The 18,336-nt window shown below is 44.4% G+C and overlaps 1 protein-coding gene across 4 annotated transcripts in view; it reads left to right on the top strand.

Moving 5' to 3' along the window:
• The window catches only part of PLPP4 (phospholipid phosphatase 4), a 155,754-nt gene that overhangs the window by 47,881 nt on the left and 89,537 nt on the right, over positions 1–18,336 (top strand). For 2 of the 4 annotated variants that reach the window (XM_073904536.1, XM_073904535.1), the window contains exon 4: positions 1,665–1,701. The exons of the other annotated variants lie outside the window; for them this stretch is intronic. In XM_073904536.1, coding sequence (XP_073760637.1) covers positions 1,665–1,701 — 37 coding nt within the window. The remainder of the gene's footprint in view (positions 1–1,664; positions 1,702–18,336) is intronic. 4 annotated transcript variants of the gene reach the window in all.

Genomic DNA, 18,336 nt, shown 5'->3' with positions numbered 1-18,336 from the left:
TGTGTCTCTTGGTCAATTTGTATTTCTTTGGTGAAATATCATTTCCCTTAATCCATGCTTTTATAAGATCTTTAAATTTATCTTACTGATGTGTAGGAGTACTTTATGCCTTAAAGATATGAATCTCTTCTTTCATGTGTTGCAAATATTTCTCTGTGTCTGTGGTTGACTTTTATTTTATCTATATATTATCTATCTATCTGTCTATCTATCTATCATCTCTCTGTCTGTCTATCTATCTTATTAAGTACTCTCCACGACCAGCAAGGAGCCCAATTCAGGACTTGAACTCACGACCCCAAGACCGAGACCTGAGCCAAGTTCAAGAGTCAGATGCTTAACCGACTGAGACACCTAGGTGCCCCTATGTTGACTTTTAAATTTCTTTGCAATTTCTATTATTTAATTTTTTTTTTTTTGAGAGCGAGAGAGAGAGAGCGTGTGTGCTCGCATGGGGAGGGACAGAAGGAGAGGGAGAGAAAGAACCCCAAGCAGGCACCATGCTGGGCATGGAGTGGGGCTAAGTCTCACAACCCTGAAGTCATTTCCTAAGCTGAAATCAAGAGTTGGACACTTAACCCGCTGAACTACCCAGACACCCCTGCTATTTCTATTATTGTGCGCATTTTAATTTTTATGTAGTTAAATCTATCAGTTTTTCCCTTTATGGTTTCAGGGTTTCTGTCCTATTTAGAAAGTCCTTTTTCATCTAAAATAGGAACATTCTTCTGTATTGTCTAGTATTTTATACTTTGTTCTTAAATTTTAATTCTTTAATATATTGGAAATTTATTTTTATTTATGGAGTGAGGTAGAGGATTTAAATTTTTGCTTGTATATGGTTTTTCAGTTGTGAAAAGGACATTGCTTTTCAGTGATAACTATTATCAGATGCAAATTTCCTTCTGTCCATGGAATTGCAAGTGAATTCTCTTACAAGTTCAATTCTAAGGTATATGGCCCCTTATTTCTGGGAACAATGTAGTACAGAGGTTAAGACTGCAAGCTCCAGAGCCAGGATGCCTGGGTTCAAAGCACTAATCTTCTATTTACTGTCTCTGTGAACTTGGAAGTTATTTTATCTCTGTGCTTCAGTTCCCTGGTCTTCAATATGGGGATAATGACACAATAATTTCATTGTATTGAGATCAGAGAGAGTGGATTGTGTGATTTCTGTGTTTTATAATTTGTTCTGACTTCCTGTGTGGCCATATACATGGTCAAGTTTTTGTAAATTTATATAGCTTGAACATAATAGTTTGTGTTTGGGGGGTACAGAGCTCTAAATATATTAAAGCAAGTTAACTGTACTATTCAGATCCTCTATATTCTCACTTTTAAAAATTCATTCTTCTTAATTTGGTCTTGTCTTTGTTAAAGTAATCTCTACACCCAACATGGAGCTCAAACTCATGACCCTGAGATCAAGAGTGGCCAACCAGGTGCCCCTAATTTGGTCTTTTTAATGTGAAGATATGCTACCTCTCAAACTAGGGTAATTAGAGCATTTGCATTTTTTTGTGGAAATTACTAATATTTTGTCATATTGCTGCTAGCTTATTCTGTGTTTTCTTTTTGTGGTGCTTTTGTTTTTTTCCCCCTAATTTCTTTCTTCTGGCTGAATAGTTCAAGTTTTCTTTGCTGCCCTCCTTTTTTTCCTTTAGTGATTTGGACATCAGAATTCCTATGTCTATACTTCAGGTTAGTGTTCTTAAATTTTATCTCCTTCTGATGAACCTTTTAATATTAGGAAGCTTTCATCTTTGTGTTAATATTCCTTATCTTGAAGTATACTTTATCTAATATAATACATAGCTACATTATGTTTCTTTAGATTAATGTCCGCACAGAATATATTTCTTATCCTTTTACTTCTAACCTATCTGTATTTTTATGTTTAATGTATGCCTCTTATAAGCAGCATTTAGTTATACCTTTTCATTTTATCCAATATAGCCAATCTTTGCCATTTAATTGGAGTGGTTAAGCCACTTACATTTAATGCAATTATTGATATGGTTGAGTTTAAGTTTACCACCTTGTTCTTTGTTTTTTATTTGCACTATCTGTTTTTTGTCCCCTTTTTTCTCTTTTCTCTTAGGTTAATATTTGTTAATATTCCATTTAACGCCTTTGTTGTATTTTTATTTTTTTTTATTTTTTTATTATTTTTTTTAAAGATTTTATTTATTTATTTGAGACAGAGAGAATGAGAGAGAGAGAGCACATGAGAGGGGGGAGGGTCAGAGGGAGAAGCAGACTCCCTGCTGAAGCAGGGAGCCCGATGCGGGACTCGATCCGGGGACTCCAGGATCATGACCTGAGCCGAAGGCAGTTGCTTAACCAACTGAGCCACCCAGGCGCCCTTTTGTTGTATTTTTAGCTACACCTCTTCAAAAATGTTAGCAGTTTCTCTAGAGATTACAATATACGTTTTTTACCTATCACCATTGTCAATATTACACCATTTCAAATACAATGTAAAAATCTTATGACAGAAGACTTTCATTTCTTTCCTTGTGCCTTTGATACATTGTCATAGAATTCACTTCTATGTATAAGTCACATAAAACGTTTATTTTTGTCTTAATCAATATACCTTTATAGAAATTATACAAAAATACCCACATACTTATCATTTCCAGTGCTCTTTATTACTTCTTTCAGATCTGGTTTTTCCTTAGCATTATATCCCTTCAGCCTGAAGAACTTCCTTCTAGCTTTTCTTGTAGGGCATATTTGCTAGAAATTAATTCTCTTGGCTTTTGTTCTGTTAAAATTGCCTTTATTTTGAAAGATATTTTTGTTGGATGTAGAATTCTAGGTTGACAGTTTTCTTTCAGCAATTTAGAGATGGCTTTGGAATTTTCTTGTAGATTCCATTATTTCTGATGAGAAGTCACCTGTCATGGTCATTGTTGCTTTCCTGAATGTCATGTGTTTTTCTCTTTGGCTGCTTTTAAGAGTTTCTCTTCACCTTTGGTTTTTAGCAATTAGACTATGATGTGTCTAGGTTGGTCTCATTGTATATTTCCCGCTTGGGTTCATGAGTTTCTCAGAGCAATGGTTTGATGTCTTTCATCAGTTAAATATTTATAAGACATTATTTTTTCACGTATTTCTTCTGCCCCGTTCTCTCTCTCCTTTCCTTTTGGTTTTTCAATTACGTAGATGTTAGACAGCTTTATATTATTCCACAAGTCTTGGATGCTGTGTTCCCCTTTTTTGTTGTTGTTGTTATCTCTTTCTTCCCTGTGGCTCGGTTTAAGATAATTTCTACTGACTTATCTCAAATTCACCTATTCTTTATTTTCTACTATGTCTTTTCTGCTGCCAAACCCATGCAATAAATGTTTTATTTCAGATATTCATATTTTTCAGTTCCAGAATTTCCATTTGGTTCTTTTTTAGAGTGTTACTTTTGTTCTTGTTGTTGATGTTTTCTACTTATGCATCCATTCTCTTCATCTTTTCCTTATAATCTTTTAATGTATTTATAATGGAAAGCCCTTTTCTGAATGAGATCTTGCCATTTGCAACGACGTGGATGGAACTGGAGGGTGTTATGCTGAGTGAAATAAGCCAATCAGAGAAAGACATGTATCCTATGACCTCACTGATATGAGGAATTCTTAATCTCAGGAAACAAACTAAGTGTTGCTGGAGTGGTGGGGGGTGGGAGGGGTGGGGTGGCTGGGTGATAGACATTGGGGAGGGTATGTGCTATGGTGAGCACTGTGAATTGTGCAAAACTGTTGAATCACAGATCTGTACTTCTGAAACAAATAATGCAACATATGTTAAGAAAAAAGAAAAAGAAGAAGATAGCAGGAGGAGAAGAATGAAGGGGAGTAAGTCGGAGGGGGAGATGAACCATGAGAGACGATGGACTCTGAAAAACAAACTGAGGGTTCTAGAGGGGAGGGGGGAGGGGGGATGGGTTAGCCTGGTGATGGGTATTAAAGAGGGCACATTCTGCGTGGAGCACTGGGTGTTATGCAGAAACAATGAATCATGGAACACTACATCAAAAACTAATGATGTAATGTATGATGATTAATATAACAAAAAAATTAAAAAAAAAAAGGAAAGCCCTTTTCTGCTAATGCCAACATCAGGGTGATCTATGGTTCTGATGTTTTCTTCTGTTGATTGTGGGTCATATTTTACTGCTTCCTTTGTATGTGTAGTAATTTTTTATTGCATATTAGACATTATGGATCATACATTATAGAGACGCTAGATCATTATTGTCTGCTAAACCTGTTGAATTTTGTTCTTGCAGGAAGTTAATTTACTGTTGGGTCACCTTCATCCTTAGAACCTTGGTTCTAGACTGTGTTTGTATAAGTCTGTCTTGGTTTTGCCTCTGATCCTAGGACCCTTTAGTTCTGGGATGTGCTTTTAAAAAATTACTGTAGTTTGGCTCTTCTGAGGTTTCAGTAGAAAGTCTAACTTGGAAAAACTTCAAGTCCAAACTCTATCTCCTGGCACTGGCTAGCTGCTGAAATTTCTGCTTCACTTTTAGACTGTGGCTCTTACTTTCCAATGTGGTCCTTGGAGTCTTGTCTTACATGTTGCAGTGTCTGAGTTAGCCAATAATTTGAAGGGAATTTGTACACAGAATTTTAGGTTTCCCTTCTCTGGCTAAACTCCTTTTCAGGGAAGTTTCACATTTGTTATTTTATCCAGTATTTTATTTCTATCTGTTTTCTCTTTTTCATAGTTCTTTTCCCCCCTCTTCTGCTTTGCTGATTGGTACCCCTTAAGGCTCTTCAGACCGGCTATGGATTTCTTTATGTTTTCTTTCTTTTCAGTGATGTTTTTTGTGAGGGAAGAGAGACAAAATGAATGGGTTCAGTCAACCATCTTGAACTGGGTGTCTCTTTAAAAAGATTTTGCAAATTTTTCTTGGATACAATGTTCATGTTTTTTAATATATAAAATTATATTTTTTAAAAATCCATTGATTTTTACTTTTACCCGTGAATATTTTTGTGGTTTTTCTGAGTCATCATTCAACTGGCCTCTTCTTTGCCTATCTGAAATCCTATCTTTATTTTCCAGGGCTTGGCTCAGAATTTGCTTTGCTGTGTTATCTTGTCTGAACATATCAGCCCTGAATGAATATATATAATACTGATGACAGAGTTATATAGAAGACCCACATCTATCTTTTTATTTTATGATGGAAATACTTGGTCCCTGAATGTGTTGTGCTTTAATTCAGTTCTATGGACCAATGAAAAGATTTTCAGTCATGTAATGAGAACATATTAAACTGGACTTTAAAAATAGGAACACTTATGAAAAATAACATGAAACATAGATGGCTTGCTTTGATTTTTTTCCTTACACAAAAGATCCTCATACTGTTTTCTGAAAGTAGCAAACTGGGGTGGTTTGGCCCTGGGGGGGAGGAGGAGGAGGAGGATGATGATGATAACAACTGATATTTATTGAGCACTTACTATATGCCGGGCAGTGTGCTGTAGCACTTTAGACTCCTTAAGCCTTCACATAGCCCCGTGAGATAGAAATTTATAATTCTTCATATTTTTGGATGAGAAAACCAAGGCTTAGAGAGGTTAACGAACATGCCCAGTGTCACACGGCTAATCAGATGAAAGTGCTTTCTGTGAAAAATTTAAATTGAGTGTTTTATGAATTAGAACAATTCACAGCGGATTTGGGTGCAGAGGGGAAGTGAAGGGATTGGTAGTGTGGCTTTCTGATAATGAGATGACCCTGACAACCCTTGTGAAATCATGGACATGAAGGGGATAGACACACACGGAGCAAATGGAACGTTGACATTTTACCAGAAGGCACCACTGAGTGGATTATATTATACCCAGTGTCCGACCTGACCTGGCTCTAGGCATTGTCTCATCCATCTTCTTTGACAGAGGGCCTCCCTCAGATCATCCTTATTGTTCCGGGGCAGAACTGAGCCTAGAACCTCAGTCTCTTGACTCCTGGCCCCGTAGGCTGCTGGGGCAGCTGACTTCTGTTGCTCCTCCTGAGACGTGAGCTCTGCACATTCGGGCTTGTCTGTTCCCCATCCTGTTTGGACCAGTTGATTGCAGCTGTGTTTGTTTGTTTGTTTCTTTTTTAAAGATCTTACTTATTTGTCAGAGAGAGAGAGAGAGGGAGAGAGAGCACAAGCAGGGGGAGCGGCAGGCAGAGGGAGAAACTGGCTCCCCGCTGAGCAGGGAGCCCGAAGCAGGACTCGACCCCAGGACCCTGGGATCATGACCTGAGCTGAAGGCAGACGCTTAAGCGACTGAGCCACCCAGGCGTCTCTGCAGTTGTGTTTCTAAACAGCCTCTGGAGGGCAGCTGGTGAGGAGAGCTGCTTTTTATCAAAACAAACTCTTGCTCAAAAGGAGGTCCTTTGGCCAACATTGGTTTTCCGTACCACTGTCCAGGTATCAGATGAGTAAGTTCTAGAAACCCAATGTGGTTGTAACTAACAATACTGTATTATGTATTTGAAAGCAGCTAAGAGAGTAGACCTTAAGTCTTCTCATCACAAAAAAGAAATGATGGTTCAGTGCCATGGTGGAGGTGTTCATTAACACTACAGCAATGATCATCCTGCAGTGTGTAAGTGTATCGGACCAACACGTTGTACACCTGAAACATACACAGTGTCAATTAGATCTCAGTAAAGCTGGAAAATGGGAAGTCCTGACAGTTCCTCTGTGTGAGTTTATCACACTGCTGTGGCACATGTGGGAGGGCTGTGTGCACAGACCTAGAGCACGTGAGGTGACAAGTGTGCACAGACCTAGAGCACGTGAGGTGACAAGTGTGCACAGACCTAGAGCACGTGAGGTGACAAGTGAGTCATGCCTTCAAGGCTGTCCTCTCCTCATGGTCTGGCTGACGTGAGATGAACTTAAAGTTCAGGGGTAGTTGCTTCTGTTTGTTTGTTTTTAATAAAGTCCAGCTTTAAAAGCTGGAGGATCCTGCTTGTCACACTGAGAATACCTACACTTTGGACAGAGTATCTGTGGGTGGTGACACAGCACTTTCCTTGACCCTGTTCTCTTGTCCTGGGAGCAGAAGTGGATGACATGGGGGCAGAAACTCCAGTGCCCTCACTTCAGATGGTGTAGAAATCACCTCCATTCCTTCACTCCTGTAGCTTCAGATGTGCATTGATGGTGTCCCATTGATTGTGTCCCGTACTGAGCCAGGCCCGAGAACATCATGAGATGAGAAGTGGCACAGGCCTGACTCACCAGCCCAGGCCATGTCACTGGTGGGCATCAGGGGCCTTGGAGGTCGGGAGGCAACAGGGCCAGTCCTTCTGGCATGGGGAATTGGCAGTGCAGAAGGACCAGCCAGGAGGTAGGGGGGTACGGTGGAGTGGGGGTTTGCATGGGAAGAATGACAGTGCTCAGAGATGGGACACAAAATGGAGTGAAGACATCTGGGAGCAGCGTGGCCTGGGGCCAGCTGGGCCCTCCTCTGTGCAGACCTCGCTGCTGGCTCTCCAGCCTCGGGGGCAGCCCTAACTTAAAAATGCTTCTCTAGGAGTAATAGCTTCTTTCTTTTTGTATGCTTACACTGTGCCAGGTGAGGGTCTTTTTTTAGCATAAGCACATTTAATTCATTTCAAGAAAATCTAAAAAGTGAAAAATCATGCCTAAAATCAGAATGACCTCCTTAATGAATATATTAAGAAATATGTTATTCAACATCAGAAAGTATCTTTACTTTCACAAAAAAATTCATCAGGGTAGCTTGAGAACAGCACAGCCTAATAATTTCAGTGACTACATTTTTCATTGTCAAGTCGGTTTTGCAAAATATAGTCTACCGATTATTGTTCCACATCACTGTTTTGGATGACCTGGTGAGTTCTCTATGGAGATTAGCAAATAGTCCGAATATAGGATATTTAAAAGAAAGGCAGCTTTATGACTTTCAGAAATAAGTGATAACAATCCTACATTTGCACCCTGCAACCGGGTAAGGTTCTTACGTTTTGTGTGCAATTAGCTCATCTAGTCCTTACAACACCAGCATGAAGTGAGTGCTATTAACTCTCTCCCTGTGCAGGTGGAGAAGGGCAGGGCGGGGTCAGTGATCTGTCTGTGGTCATTTGCCAGTAGGTGGCAGAGGTAGAATGGGAGTCCAGGCCTTCCTGGCTCGAGTGGCTCTTTGTTTCCATTGCTGTCTTGCTGGGGTTGGGTGGGGTGACAGCTTTGTCCGCAGCCACTCACACACTGGCCTCCTGCGCACTGCGCCTGCCATGGATCTTGGTCATAACAGACCCATGGTCAGAGGCAGGGGAGCCTCGTGCCAGGGATCCCAGGATCTGGAGCCAGACTGAGCATCAGATACTGTCTCCACCTCTGCTTGGATTACTTCAACCTCTCCTTTCTAAGTTAATGAATCTGCAAAGTGGGGATAAAAATAGTACCTATTGGAAACTGTCAAGGAATAAATTCTGGCAGGGTGGTGCCTGGCAGGCAGAGAGCACCATCATCATGGTGGTTGGTGTTCATCTAGAAATTTCTCCACCCTTCTTCTGGTCCCATCTTCAGAGCAAAATGTCTTTTTTGGCACATTTCTCCCAATGGTTCTCTGGTCACCTTGACCTCTTATTGCCTGTGAGAGCCATGTGTTTATAAGGTAAACCTGTTTTAGTTTACCATAGTTGTTTCTTTCTTGAACAAGTAGAACTTCTCTCTGGATGTCAGCAGGCAATGTTGGAAAACAGTGCTGCCTTAGAATAGCCAACATAAAAAGCATCAAGAGATTTGGATGAAGCTTGATTAATTATCTGTGTACTTTATGCCTAAAATGTGAATCATGGTTTTCATTTTCCTCTCAAGAATGTAAGCCGCCTGCTTTGAATTAATCCAGGAGAAGAGTGTTTTAAAAAATTTCCCTACTGCTTTGTCAGCATTTAGAATTACCTCCTGAGGGCTTTCTTTTTCCTCTTCAGAGAATGTAAAGGTAGGCTGAATACTTTCTGGATTAAATTTAATTATTTCAAGTTTGAAAAAAAAAAAAGAGAACAGAACTTTGTGAAGGTTGTACTCCAGAAAGAAGTGTTCCCATTGTCAACTTTTTGTTTCTGAGGTGTTTTAAAAACCACTCCCCTGGGTTTTTTCTGCTGGCTGTGTTGGAAATCATGAGCCCCTGCCTATGGTGGGAAATCAGAAAGCAGGTCTCATTATGGAGTGAGCCAGGTTCGATTTCACACTGAACGGAGTCAAGTCCTAAGTACAAATCAATGTCAGATATAAATGAGTCCAGGTATAATTTCTCTGTGTGGATTTGGGTTATGGAAGCATTTGTCCTGTTCTACTGCAAGCTTCTTGAGAAAAGGGCTTTGACTCATGTGTTCACGACTGTCCCTCCCAGCCCTGATATGTGTCTGGCACATCGTAGTTGCTCAGGAAATATTGAACTTTTGCTGAAATCACCTCACTACAGCTGACACTTGTATCTACTATAGGAAGGAACTCTTCCAGTTGGGATCTCCCGGGCCTACATACAGGAAGACAGAGGTCAAGGCTTGGCCTTAAGATGTACAGAGAAGCTCAAAGGAGAAGTCTGAGGGGGGCCATGGGTCACTCAAGTTGGACAACTTTTCCTCCCCAGGGAGAAATGCAATGAGGAAAAGTCCAGGTGCTGCATTGAGATACCCTGTGGGTTCGTGGCTCTGTCAAGTCCCCAGGAAAGGTGACTCCTGACCTTCTCCCATTGGGTTCTGTCAATTAGAGGCTGTGCAGGCTAGCACCAAGCAGGGAGGTGGCAAAGGTGACAGTGTGTTAGTGTGGCTACGTGTTGTGTTTGATTAAATGTCTGGACACACACCGTGGTCTGCCAGGTCTCCATCCTCGATAGGGTCCATGCCCAGAGCTAACTGTCCACAACCTTCTTGTGAGGGGTCCTCAGTGGGGTCAGGCCCATTTCCTCAGGCATAGACCCCATGCTCAGTTACTTCCCACCTCTTCCTAGGGCATGGGCTGTTTTGTGTGGCTGTGTTACCGCTGAGCCAAAGTTTACCTCTTCCAGAACCACAGCTTTTAAGAATGTTACCTTTGCTAGAATTTTTTCCTTTTATTTTAAATAAGCAGTATTTTAAGATTATAAAATAAATGTAAGCTCAGTGCAGGAAACTTCTACAATACAGAGAGAAAAATGGGAAGAAAGTGAAATTATTTGTGATCCTACTAGGCAGAGAAAACCACAGTTAGCATTTTGGTTTGTATTCTTTTAGTTTTTTTTCTCCTCTGCCATAACACATAATACTTTTCTGCACAAAAGGTCTGCCTTGTCTAAAATACAGTTTTGTAGCCTGCCTTTTCCATTTGGCATTATGCCCTCAATATCTTCCTATGCCAATAAACATTCATCCCCAACTTGCTTTTGTAAAAGCTGTGAAGGTTGGCAGGATACACCACCCCAAAATATGCCACTTTGGCATAAAGATTATTTTAAGTTGAAAGCAGTTGAGAGGAGGTAGATGAGGAAGGCTCCCTGCCTTCCCTCTCTTTGCCTAAAAGTGGGGCATAAATTTTCAAGAGTGTCCCCCTCCCCTCTGTACCAGGAAGGACAGAAATTGGTCATTGGAGGCAACTTTGGACCCTATCAGTCTAGAGATGGCACTGGAGGATAACAAACTTCACTGACTAGCTTTTATGTACCATTAGTTTTCTCTCATATATTGACCTTCCCACAGTTTGCTGCCCTTGGAAGTGCTAAAACTTTTTGCCTTTGTCCTTTTATTTCTCCACAAATTTACTGTTCTTTACTGGGGATGCTGTACAAGCTGGAGTTCTAAGCCACAGCTTTGAGTTACCCATTTTTCTTTGGTTATCTCCCATGTAAACGTGTAGGATACATGTTGATAATCTGTCTTTCTCTTGTTACTCTGTCTTTTATCATAGGGGTCTCAGCCAAGAACTCAGAAGGGTACCTCCCCTACAGCTTCAACACAGTCCATTAAATTAAGACAAATAATTTGATACGGTCAGCTTGCTGGTGGTGGACATCAGTAGGCTGTCTCTGGGTTCGGGTTGGTGTGAACCACACTGTGTTGAACCTTCTGGCTCACGTGTTGTTGTGCAAATCTCTGATTATATTCTTAGACTTAATTCCTGGTTGAGGAATTTCTGGGACAAAGTGTTTTTTTCCCTCTACTTCTGCCAAAGGGCAGAAAGGTTGCACCAGTTGACATTCCTCCTTGCAGTGCCTGATCTGGCTGGTTCTTCTCATCCTTCCTGCTCAAATGTCCCTTGCTGGAGAAACCTTTACTCGTTTTGTTCAATGTCCCTTTCCCCACCCTATTGCATTATCATATTCCGTTTTAGTTTTTGAATTTACTTATTTTAATCAGAAATGATGCTGTCCATTATTTATTGGCATCCTTGTTTATTGTCTATCCCCATTCAACAGGTCGTAAGCTCTGTAAGTACAGGAACCTTGCCTGTTGGGTTCGCTGCTGTTGGGGAAGGCCTTTCCATCCCTCCTCCATTTCCACCCTTCCTGCACATCTTGGTGTGCAGGACAAATTTGCTGAATGAATAAATGTATTATGCATTTTTAAAAAAAGTTGTTACCTTTATTTGAAAACAAAGGATGACAAACTTAATTTATTGCTGGTGACCAGTGGCCCTCAGGTGGTCCTGTGATTCCTTTTGGTGTACTGAGGTGTAAGGCACATTTCCCATGCACTAACTGGGGTTTTAATTAATGTGGTTTGTTTCTTATAGTTTAAATGTTTTTCTCTCTATGTGAAAGGCTATAGACAGTATGTTTACTTAAATCAAGTTATGTTTCTACTACAGTTTGTAGCTGCTAATCTTCAAGGGGTCTTGAAAGGAGATAGTCATCTTATTAGAACTGTGTGTAAAATAAGGGTGAATAGGTTTAGCTTGAGGGTCTAAATAGCTCTCCTGTGTTTAAGTGCTTGAGTATGGGGCGTGCCTAGGGGCTTTTTAAATTGCTCACTGGTTCTTATAGAGGAATACTGTTGATAGTTGAATTCTGCATAAGTGAGATATTACAATTCTTGTTACTGAGTTTGTGTTCCCCTTAAGTACAGCAGGAGACTATATCATCTGGCTCCTGTTAGAGGTTGAACAAGTGGCTCATCCAGAGAGTACTGGCAATGGCTGTGCATCTGGGGCACAGCTGGGGGATGCTGTCAAGGCCCATGCCTCAGGACTCCGAATCTGACCTCCTCTGTCCAAGGTTTTATCAGCAACTTGGATAAAGACATAGACAGCAGGCTAATCAAATTTGCGAATGACACAAAACTGGGATGGAAGTCTAATATGTAGGATAATAGAATCAAGATTCATAAAAATCTTGGCAGGAATGATGGGTCTGAAACTAACAAGGTAAACCCTAACAGGATTACATGTGAAGTCTTGCAGCTCACTTCAGCAGAGCCAGCAGCAGCTGCCAGCGACAAGAGAGGCCTGGCTCAAAGGCAGTTTGTGTACAGAAAACCAAGTAAGGCCTGCGGGCTTCCAAGATGCTAATTTTTAAAATTAATTATGCTTTATATTCTTTTTAAAATTAATTATGCCTTGTATGCTATTGATAGCAGTAGGACCTCGAGATCTAGAGGATGGTAAATTACCTCATAGCCCTTCTTTCCTGGAGCATTTCTTCCAGTGCCCCTCTCCCACCCCCTCTCTCAAACTGTACTGGTTTCCAGCCTCCAACTGAGGTCTTTCTTTCTCTGGGCAGCTTTCTCTGAGCCTGCAAGATGGACAGCACCCCTTCTCCCCCATTACAGTGCTCACCAAACCATGTGGCTGTTGTCTGTCTGACTGTCCATCTTCTGCTTTGGACCAAGGACACATAGAGCTTGTGTCTGCCTTATTAGACGCTCCTCCCTGAGCAGTGACTCAGTGACTGGCTCACAATAGATGCCCAGTGGATACCCTGATTGGCGGTATGACCACTCTCAAGAGTACGGGGCAGGATTCTGGACCCCACACTATTGGATCTTGTACCCCTCTCACCACCAGGCAGTGACAGGTTTGCAGACCCTGTGCTGCGGGGACGAGGGGATGAAATTGTGGATGCTTAGCTAGACCATGTGCAGGTGTGGACCACCAAGGAAGGAGGGTGTAGACCAGCCTGGGGGTTCCAGGGCCGCACAGGGGATGTCAGGAAGAAGGGACAATGCAGTTCCCTGAATGAAAGAGCTTTAACACAAGTGGCACTCTCCAACCACATCCGGCTGCTTGCTTGGTGGGCGTCACCAATTAACCGTGCAAGCTGAATGCTGGAGGGGGAGGAGTTGAAAGCTAGTGATCATAACAGTCACAGCATCAACAGCACATCCTGCCAGGGCTCTCCCTGGCTGCCGGGCACTTTGTGTCACAGTCCCTCGGCCTCCGGGTGGGGTTAGGTGCTCCTGCTCTCTGTGTGGGACAGATGAGGATGCTGAGACCTTCCTCCAAGTCAGCGAGTAAGCAGCTTATAACTAAAGTCTGCTCCTACTCCAAGGGCCACTGATGCTATGATTCTGCTGCCTTGGGGTTTAGCAACAGCTCCTCCAGTGTCTCTAAGTAGAGGAATTCAGTGGCCAGGACTTTGTGCCTGCCGTGTAGAGGCCCCTTCTGCCTCCTTTGTCTGTTTTCAGGGCAGGAGCTGACCTGCCAGTGCCTCAGTGTAAGACCCTAGGACGTGGGTGCTGGAGTCCCCTCTTCTCCCAGTTCAGCAAGTGGCCCAGTTTATCTGCATTAACATGCCGACGCTCATCCTCTGCAGGCCTTCAGGGGGTGTGGGGTCATGGGCAGAGCTCCCAGGCTGGAAGCTGGACAGCCCTGGGTTTGAGTCCCTGCTGCCACTTAACTGGCTGCAGGACCGCTGTCCAATCACTTAAGCTCTCTGAACCTCAGCTGTGAAATGTGGAATTAGTCTCCAGTTCTATAGAGCTCTTGAGCCCGGGGCCCACTTGACAAAAGATGGCTAATGTTCCCATCTGCTTTCAGGTTCTCAGCTGCATTGCCCATGGTCGAGGTTGTTAGAAAGCTGTTCTCTAGATGAGCTGAGCCTGTCCATGAAAACCAACTGACTTCAAATTTCCACATGTGTGGAGCTTGGGGAGCTTTTCTGCCTCGTAGAGGTCAGAGACGGAGTCAATCGTCAAACTCTCCCGGCCTCATGAAGCCCAGGTTGCGTCTGTATCCAGGCCTCTCTGCCCTTTGTCCTCATGGCCTGGCTATGCATGGCCCTCCCAGTTGTCGTGTGTGTGTGTGTGTGTGTGTGTGTGTGTGTGTGTGTGTGTGTGGCCTAACTCATTTTCCACATCTTTCTCTTGTAGCAAGAAATATGATTACAGACCATTTGTTGGAGGGGATATCAGTAAATGTATGTGTATGGGTTTTTTTCCCCTCTGAAATCATGGAAAGAAAACGTCCATTCCTCAACAAATTGTTTTGAACCTCTGTTAGACTTCAGGCAGAACTGTGGACCCTGGAGACATAGTAGCGACCAGATGGATAAAGTCTTTCCCCCCGTCGAGCTTGTATGCCAGTCTGGTGAGAAAGGCTATAAATAAGCACACAAATAAAAATATAGTCTGTTGGATGGTGATGAACAGTTGAAAAAAATGCAGCTGAAGAGGAGAGGGAGGGCTGGTTTGCAATGGGGTGTTGATGTTTTATGTGGAAATGGTCAAGAACGCCTGGCTGACAAGATGCTATTTGAGCAGAGACCTGAAGCAAGTGAAGAGCGAGCCTTGCAGGTGTCTGGGAGGAATATTCCAGGTGGAGGAAATGCCAAGGACAAAATCCCGATGTAGGGGCATGCTTGGCAAGCTCAGGGCCCCCCAGGGAAGACGGTATGGCTGGAATCAGGGAGAGAATCACAAGTCCGGGGGTGATATGGATTCCGGGCCGTCGGGGGTGGGCAGCTACCATCCTCACTTCTTCTAGTCCTCACTGCTGGGCCAGTGGCACCGCCAGGATCACAGCTTCAAGTTGCAGGTTAAGGGTCTACTGCAGATCCACCTGGCTCCCAAGTCCTCTCCACTCCCACTGGGCTGGGCTGGTACAGATTTTCCCCATCGCTGTCTCTGTTCCCATCCCCATCCTCACTGTCCTGGTTCCCTGTGCCCCAGCCCCAAGCCCGGGGGACTCTGGCCTGCAGAGGGGTACACGGGCGCTAACTGGGAACAGACCCCACTCCCCCCTTCCCTGGGCGGGTGCCCCCTGCCAGGGCTTCACCTCCTCTTCACTTAGGTCGGAATTGGGATAAATTAGACATTATTGTTTGAGTTCAGGACATGGAGTCCGTGCTGGCCTCCATCAGCAGAGGTGGGTGAGAGGGCCAGCGACCCTTCCAGGGCCCCGGGATGGATTTGAGCGAGGTGGGCTGGAGTAGTTTGCTCAGGTGCAAACAGTGGAGCTTAAAAATAATGCCAAGCTCTATGGGGCCCTGTGAGGACTGAGTGAGTTCGCGTGTGGGAAGCACTCAGGGGGTGCTGGGGCAGTGTGAGGCCTCTCCAGTGTCTACTGTGGTCAGCACTTGGGCCTGGGGTGGAGGGAGATAGACGGACGTGGGCTCTGTGCTCACTCAGCTTCCAGCCTGGCGGGCCCCCCAGCGGTCAGCAGGTACCTGTGTGGTAGTCAGTGTTGCACGGGGCAGTGGACATGTGTGATGTCATAGTGACTGAGCAGAGGCAACCAGTGTTACCATTTTCGGGGTTTTCTTTGCGTCTCTCTTCTTTTCTTATGCGTGTTTGCGTGTAATGTCAACAACGACAAACTAGGGGAGCCCAGGATTTTCCCTTCACCTCACAGTACGTCATCACAGCCAGTCACCCGTAAGTGGCCAGCCTGTGGCAGAGTAATGTCCTGCAGGGATGTCCACATCCTCATCTTTGGAATCTGTGGACGTGTTACCTTACGTGGCAAAGGGATTTAAGGTCCCACAAGTAACTAAGGTCCCTCATCGGCTCACCTGGGGGTCGGGGGCTTATCCTGGATTATCAGGTGGGATCCGTCTAATCACATGGGTCTTTGAGAATGGAGGAAGAAGAGGCAGAAGAGGGGGCCAGAGAGATGGGGGGCGCACAGTTTCAGACCTACTGTTGCTGGCTGTGAAGTTGAAGGGGGTCATGAGTCAAAGAATGAGGGAGACCTCTAGAAGCTGGAAAAGGCAACGAAGTGATTCTCCCCTCGAGCTTCCAGAAAGGAATGCAGCCCTGCTAGCACTTTGACCTGAGCCCAGTGAGATGTGCATCGGACCTTTTTTTTTTTTTTTAAGATTTTATTTAAGTATTTTAAAGAGAGAGAGAGAGCACTCACAAGCTGGGGGGTGGGTGGCGGGCAGAGGGTGAGAAAGAATCTGAAGCAGACTCCGCACTGAGCCCAGAGCTGGACCCGGGGCTCGATCTCACAACCCTGAGATCATGACCTGAGCCGAAACCGAGAGTCGGAGGCTTAACCGACTGAGCCACCCAGGCGCCCCATGCATCAGACTTTTGACCTCTAGAACTGGTGTTGTTAAAGCCACTAAGTTTGTGACAGTCTGTTACAACAGCAATAGGAAACTAATACGGCTGGGTTTTAGGCCTGTGCCTCCCCTCCCCTCCCCACTCGGCTCCCTGAGGACGTACGCTGTGCCTCGTTCACTCTGGGTCCCTGTGCCTGGCACCGCTTCAGGCTCAACAGACATTTATTAAACTCTTCGCCATGCTTGCGAGTTGTGCCTCTGAGTTCAGGGCTGGAGTGGTGTCCCTCCGTCTCTCTTTCCAAATCCAAACCCTTCTTGGTGCAGCCCATCGGAGTGGCGGCCAAGGCTTAGAGACCTGCTGCCGGCCCAGGCCCATCTCAGCCTCCGGACAAGGCCGCTCAGACACAGGGAGTGTCGTGCTGGCTTAGCTCATGACTAATGAGGTCTTCAGAGGGGTCTCCCTGCAAAATAGAAGGATTCGCGGGTGCAACACAAAACAAGCACACATGTTTTTTGGTGCCAGAGACTATGGATTCCTTGTGACATTTTAAGAAGGACCATTATTGATTGAGAGGTAAAGACAACATCAAAGGGAAAAGCCACATAGAACGGAACAGAAGTGAAAGGAGAAGTGTCCTGTTGACCTCTACATGTCTCCTGACTGTCTCTTACTTACAGAGTGGCTCCAGAGCAGGGGACCCCACCCTGGTTCCCCAGAGATTTGAATTTGACTGGTCTGGGGCAGGGCCAGGGCAGTGATATTTTTACAAGTTTCTCGAGTGAGTGTGATGTGCAGCTGGGGGTTGAGGCGCGCTCCCCACGACCTTCTTGCCCTGCTCTGTTCTCGCATCGGAAGCTTTTCAAACCCTAAAAAATCATTATATGGTATCGCTTAGAGGCCGCCCAAGCATTTTACATATGGAGAAACTGAGGGTTAGAGACCCAGGTGCCCTCTGAAAGGTCAGGAGGCGTTCTGGTGGCCCCGTTGAGAGCAGGGCCTCCATCTGCAGTCTTCCCATAGGCATTGCCAACAGCCTCCAACCAAGATGGCATCACCAGCTTCCTTCTGCGAGTGGCTTTCTTTCCATTTCTTTAAAGTTTTCTTGCTTCTTCCCAAATCCTCCTTTAAAAGATCAGCTTATCCTTTGATGGGAACAGACCCCTCTGTCTCTCCCTTCCCCTTGATGAGGCAGGAGCACTGAGTGAGTATGAGACAGGCTCTGAAGCCAAGCAGACGTGGCTCTGAGATCTGGCTGCATGGATACTGCATGGCCTCTGAGACCCTCAGTTTGACCATCTGTAAAATGGAGGGAATGTTAGTCATACTCCATAGGGTTTGTGAGGTTGAAGAGACACATGGTGCCTGGAAAGTGTCCAGAACAACGTGTGGCTCAAAAATACCAGATGTTATGATACTGTTTTAATTACTATTGATGTAGGGAGGGGGAATAGACATTCAAGTGTCAGTGCCGATAACAACCATCCGTGGCTGAGCTTTTCACTGTTGCTTTTTAGCTTGCTTTGGAATGCACTTGGTGGTGGTCGGCAGTGTGCCCTCGTTGACCTGACAGGGAGTGAGTCCTCTCCCGGAGGGGGATGATTGTGAGTTTCCAAGTGAGTGTAGGGTTCGAGGAGCACTGGCTTTGGAGTAGAGGCTCATTGGGCATTTGTGCTTCATTTACACTACCTGTCTTGAGGTTAGCCTGCGGGGGCGGGGGGAGGCGGCTCCTCTAGGGGCCCAGGCTCCCCGGGAAGAGCCGAGCCCCTTGCTCACTGTAGGATTCAGGGGATCTGCTGCCTTCATCTGCATGTCTCTATTACATAAAAATTTTCCATGCAAGTAATTGCAGAATGGGGTAACAAAGAGGATAATAGAGGGAGATAA

Source organism: Callorhinus ursinus, unplaced genomic scaffold, assembly GCF_003265705.2.
Source record: "Callorhinus ursinus isolate GAN/ISIS: 27379988/994484 unplaced genomic scaffold, GSC_fseal_2.0 scaffold20, whole genome shotgun sequence".
In the NCBI taxonomy this organism is placed as follows: domain Eukaryota; kingdom Metazoa; phylum Chordata; class Mammalia; order Carnivora; family Otariidae; genus Callorhinus; species Callorhinus ursinus.
This window is presented reverse-complemented; position numbering and strand designations above follow the sequence as displayed.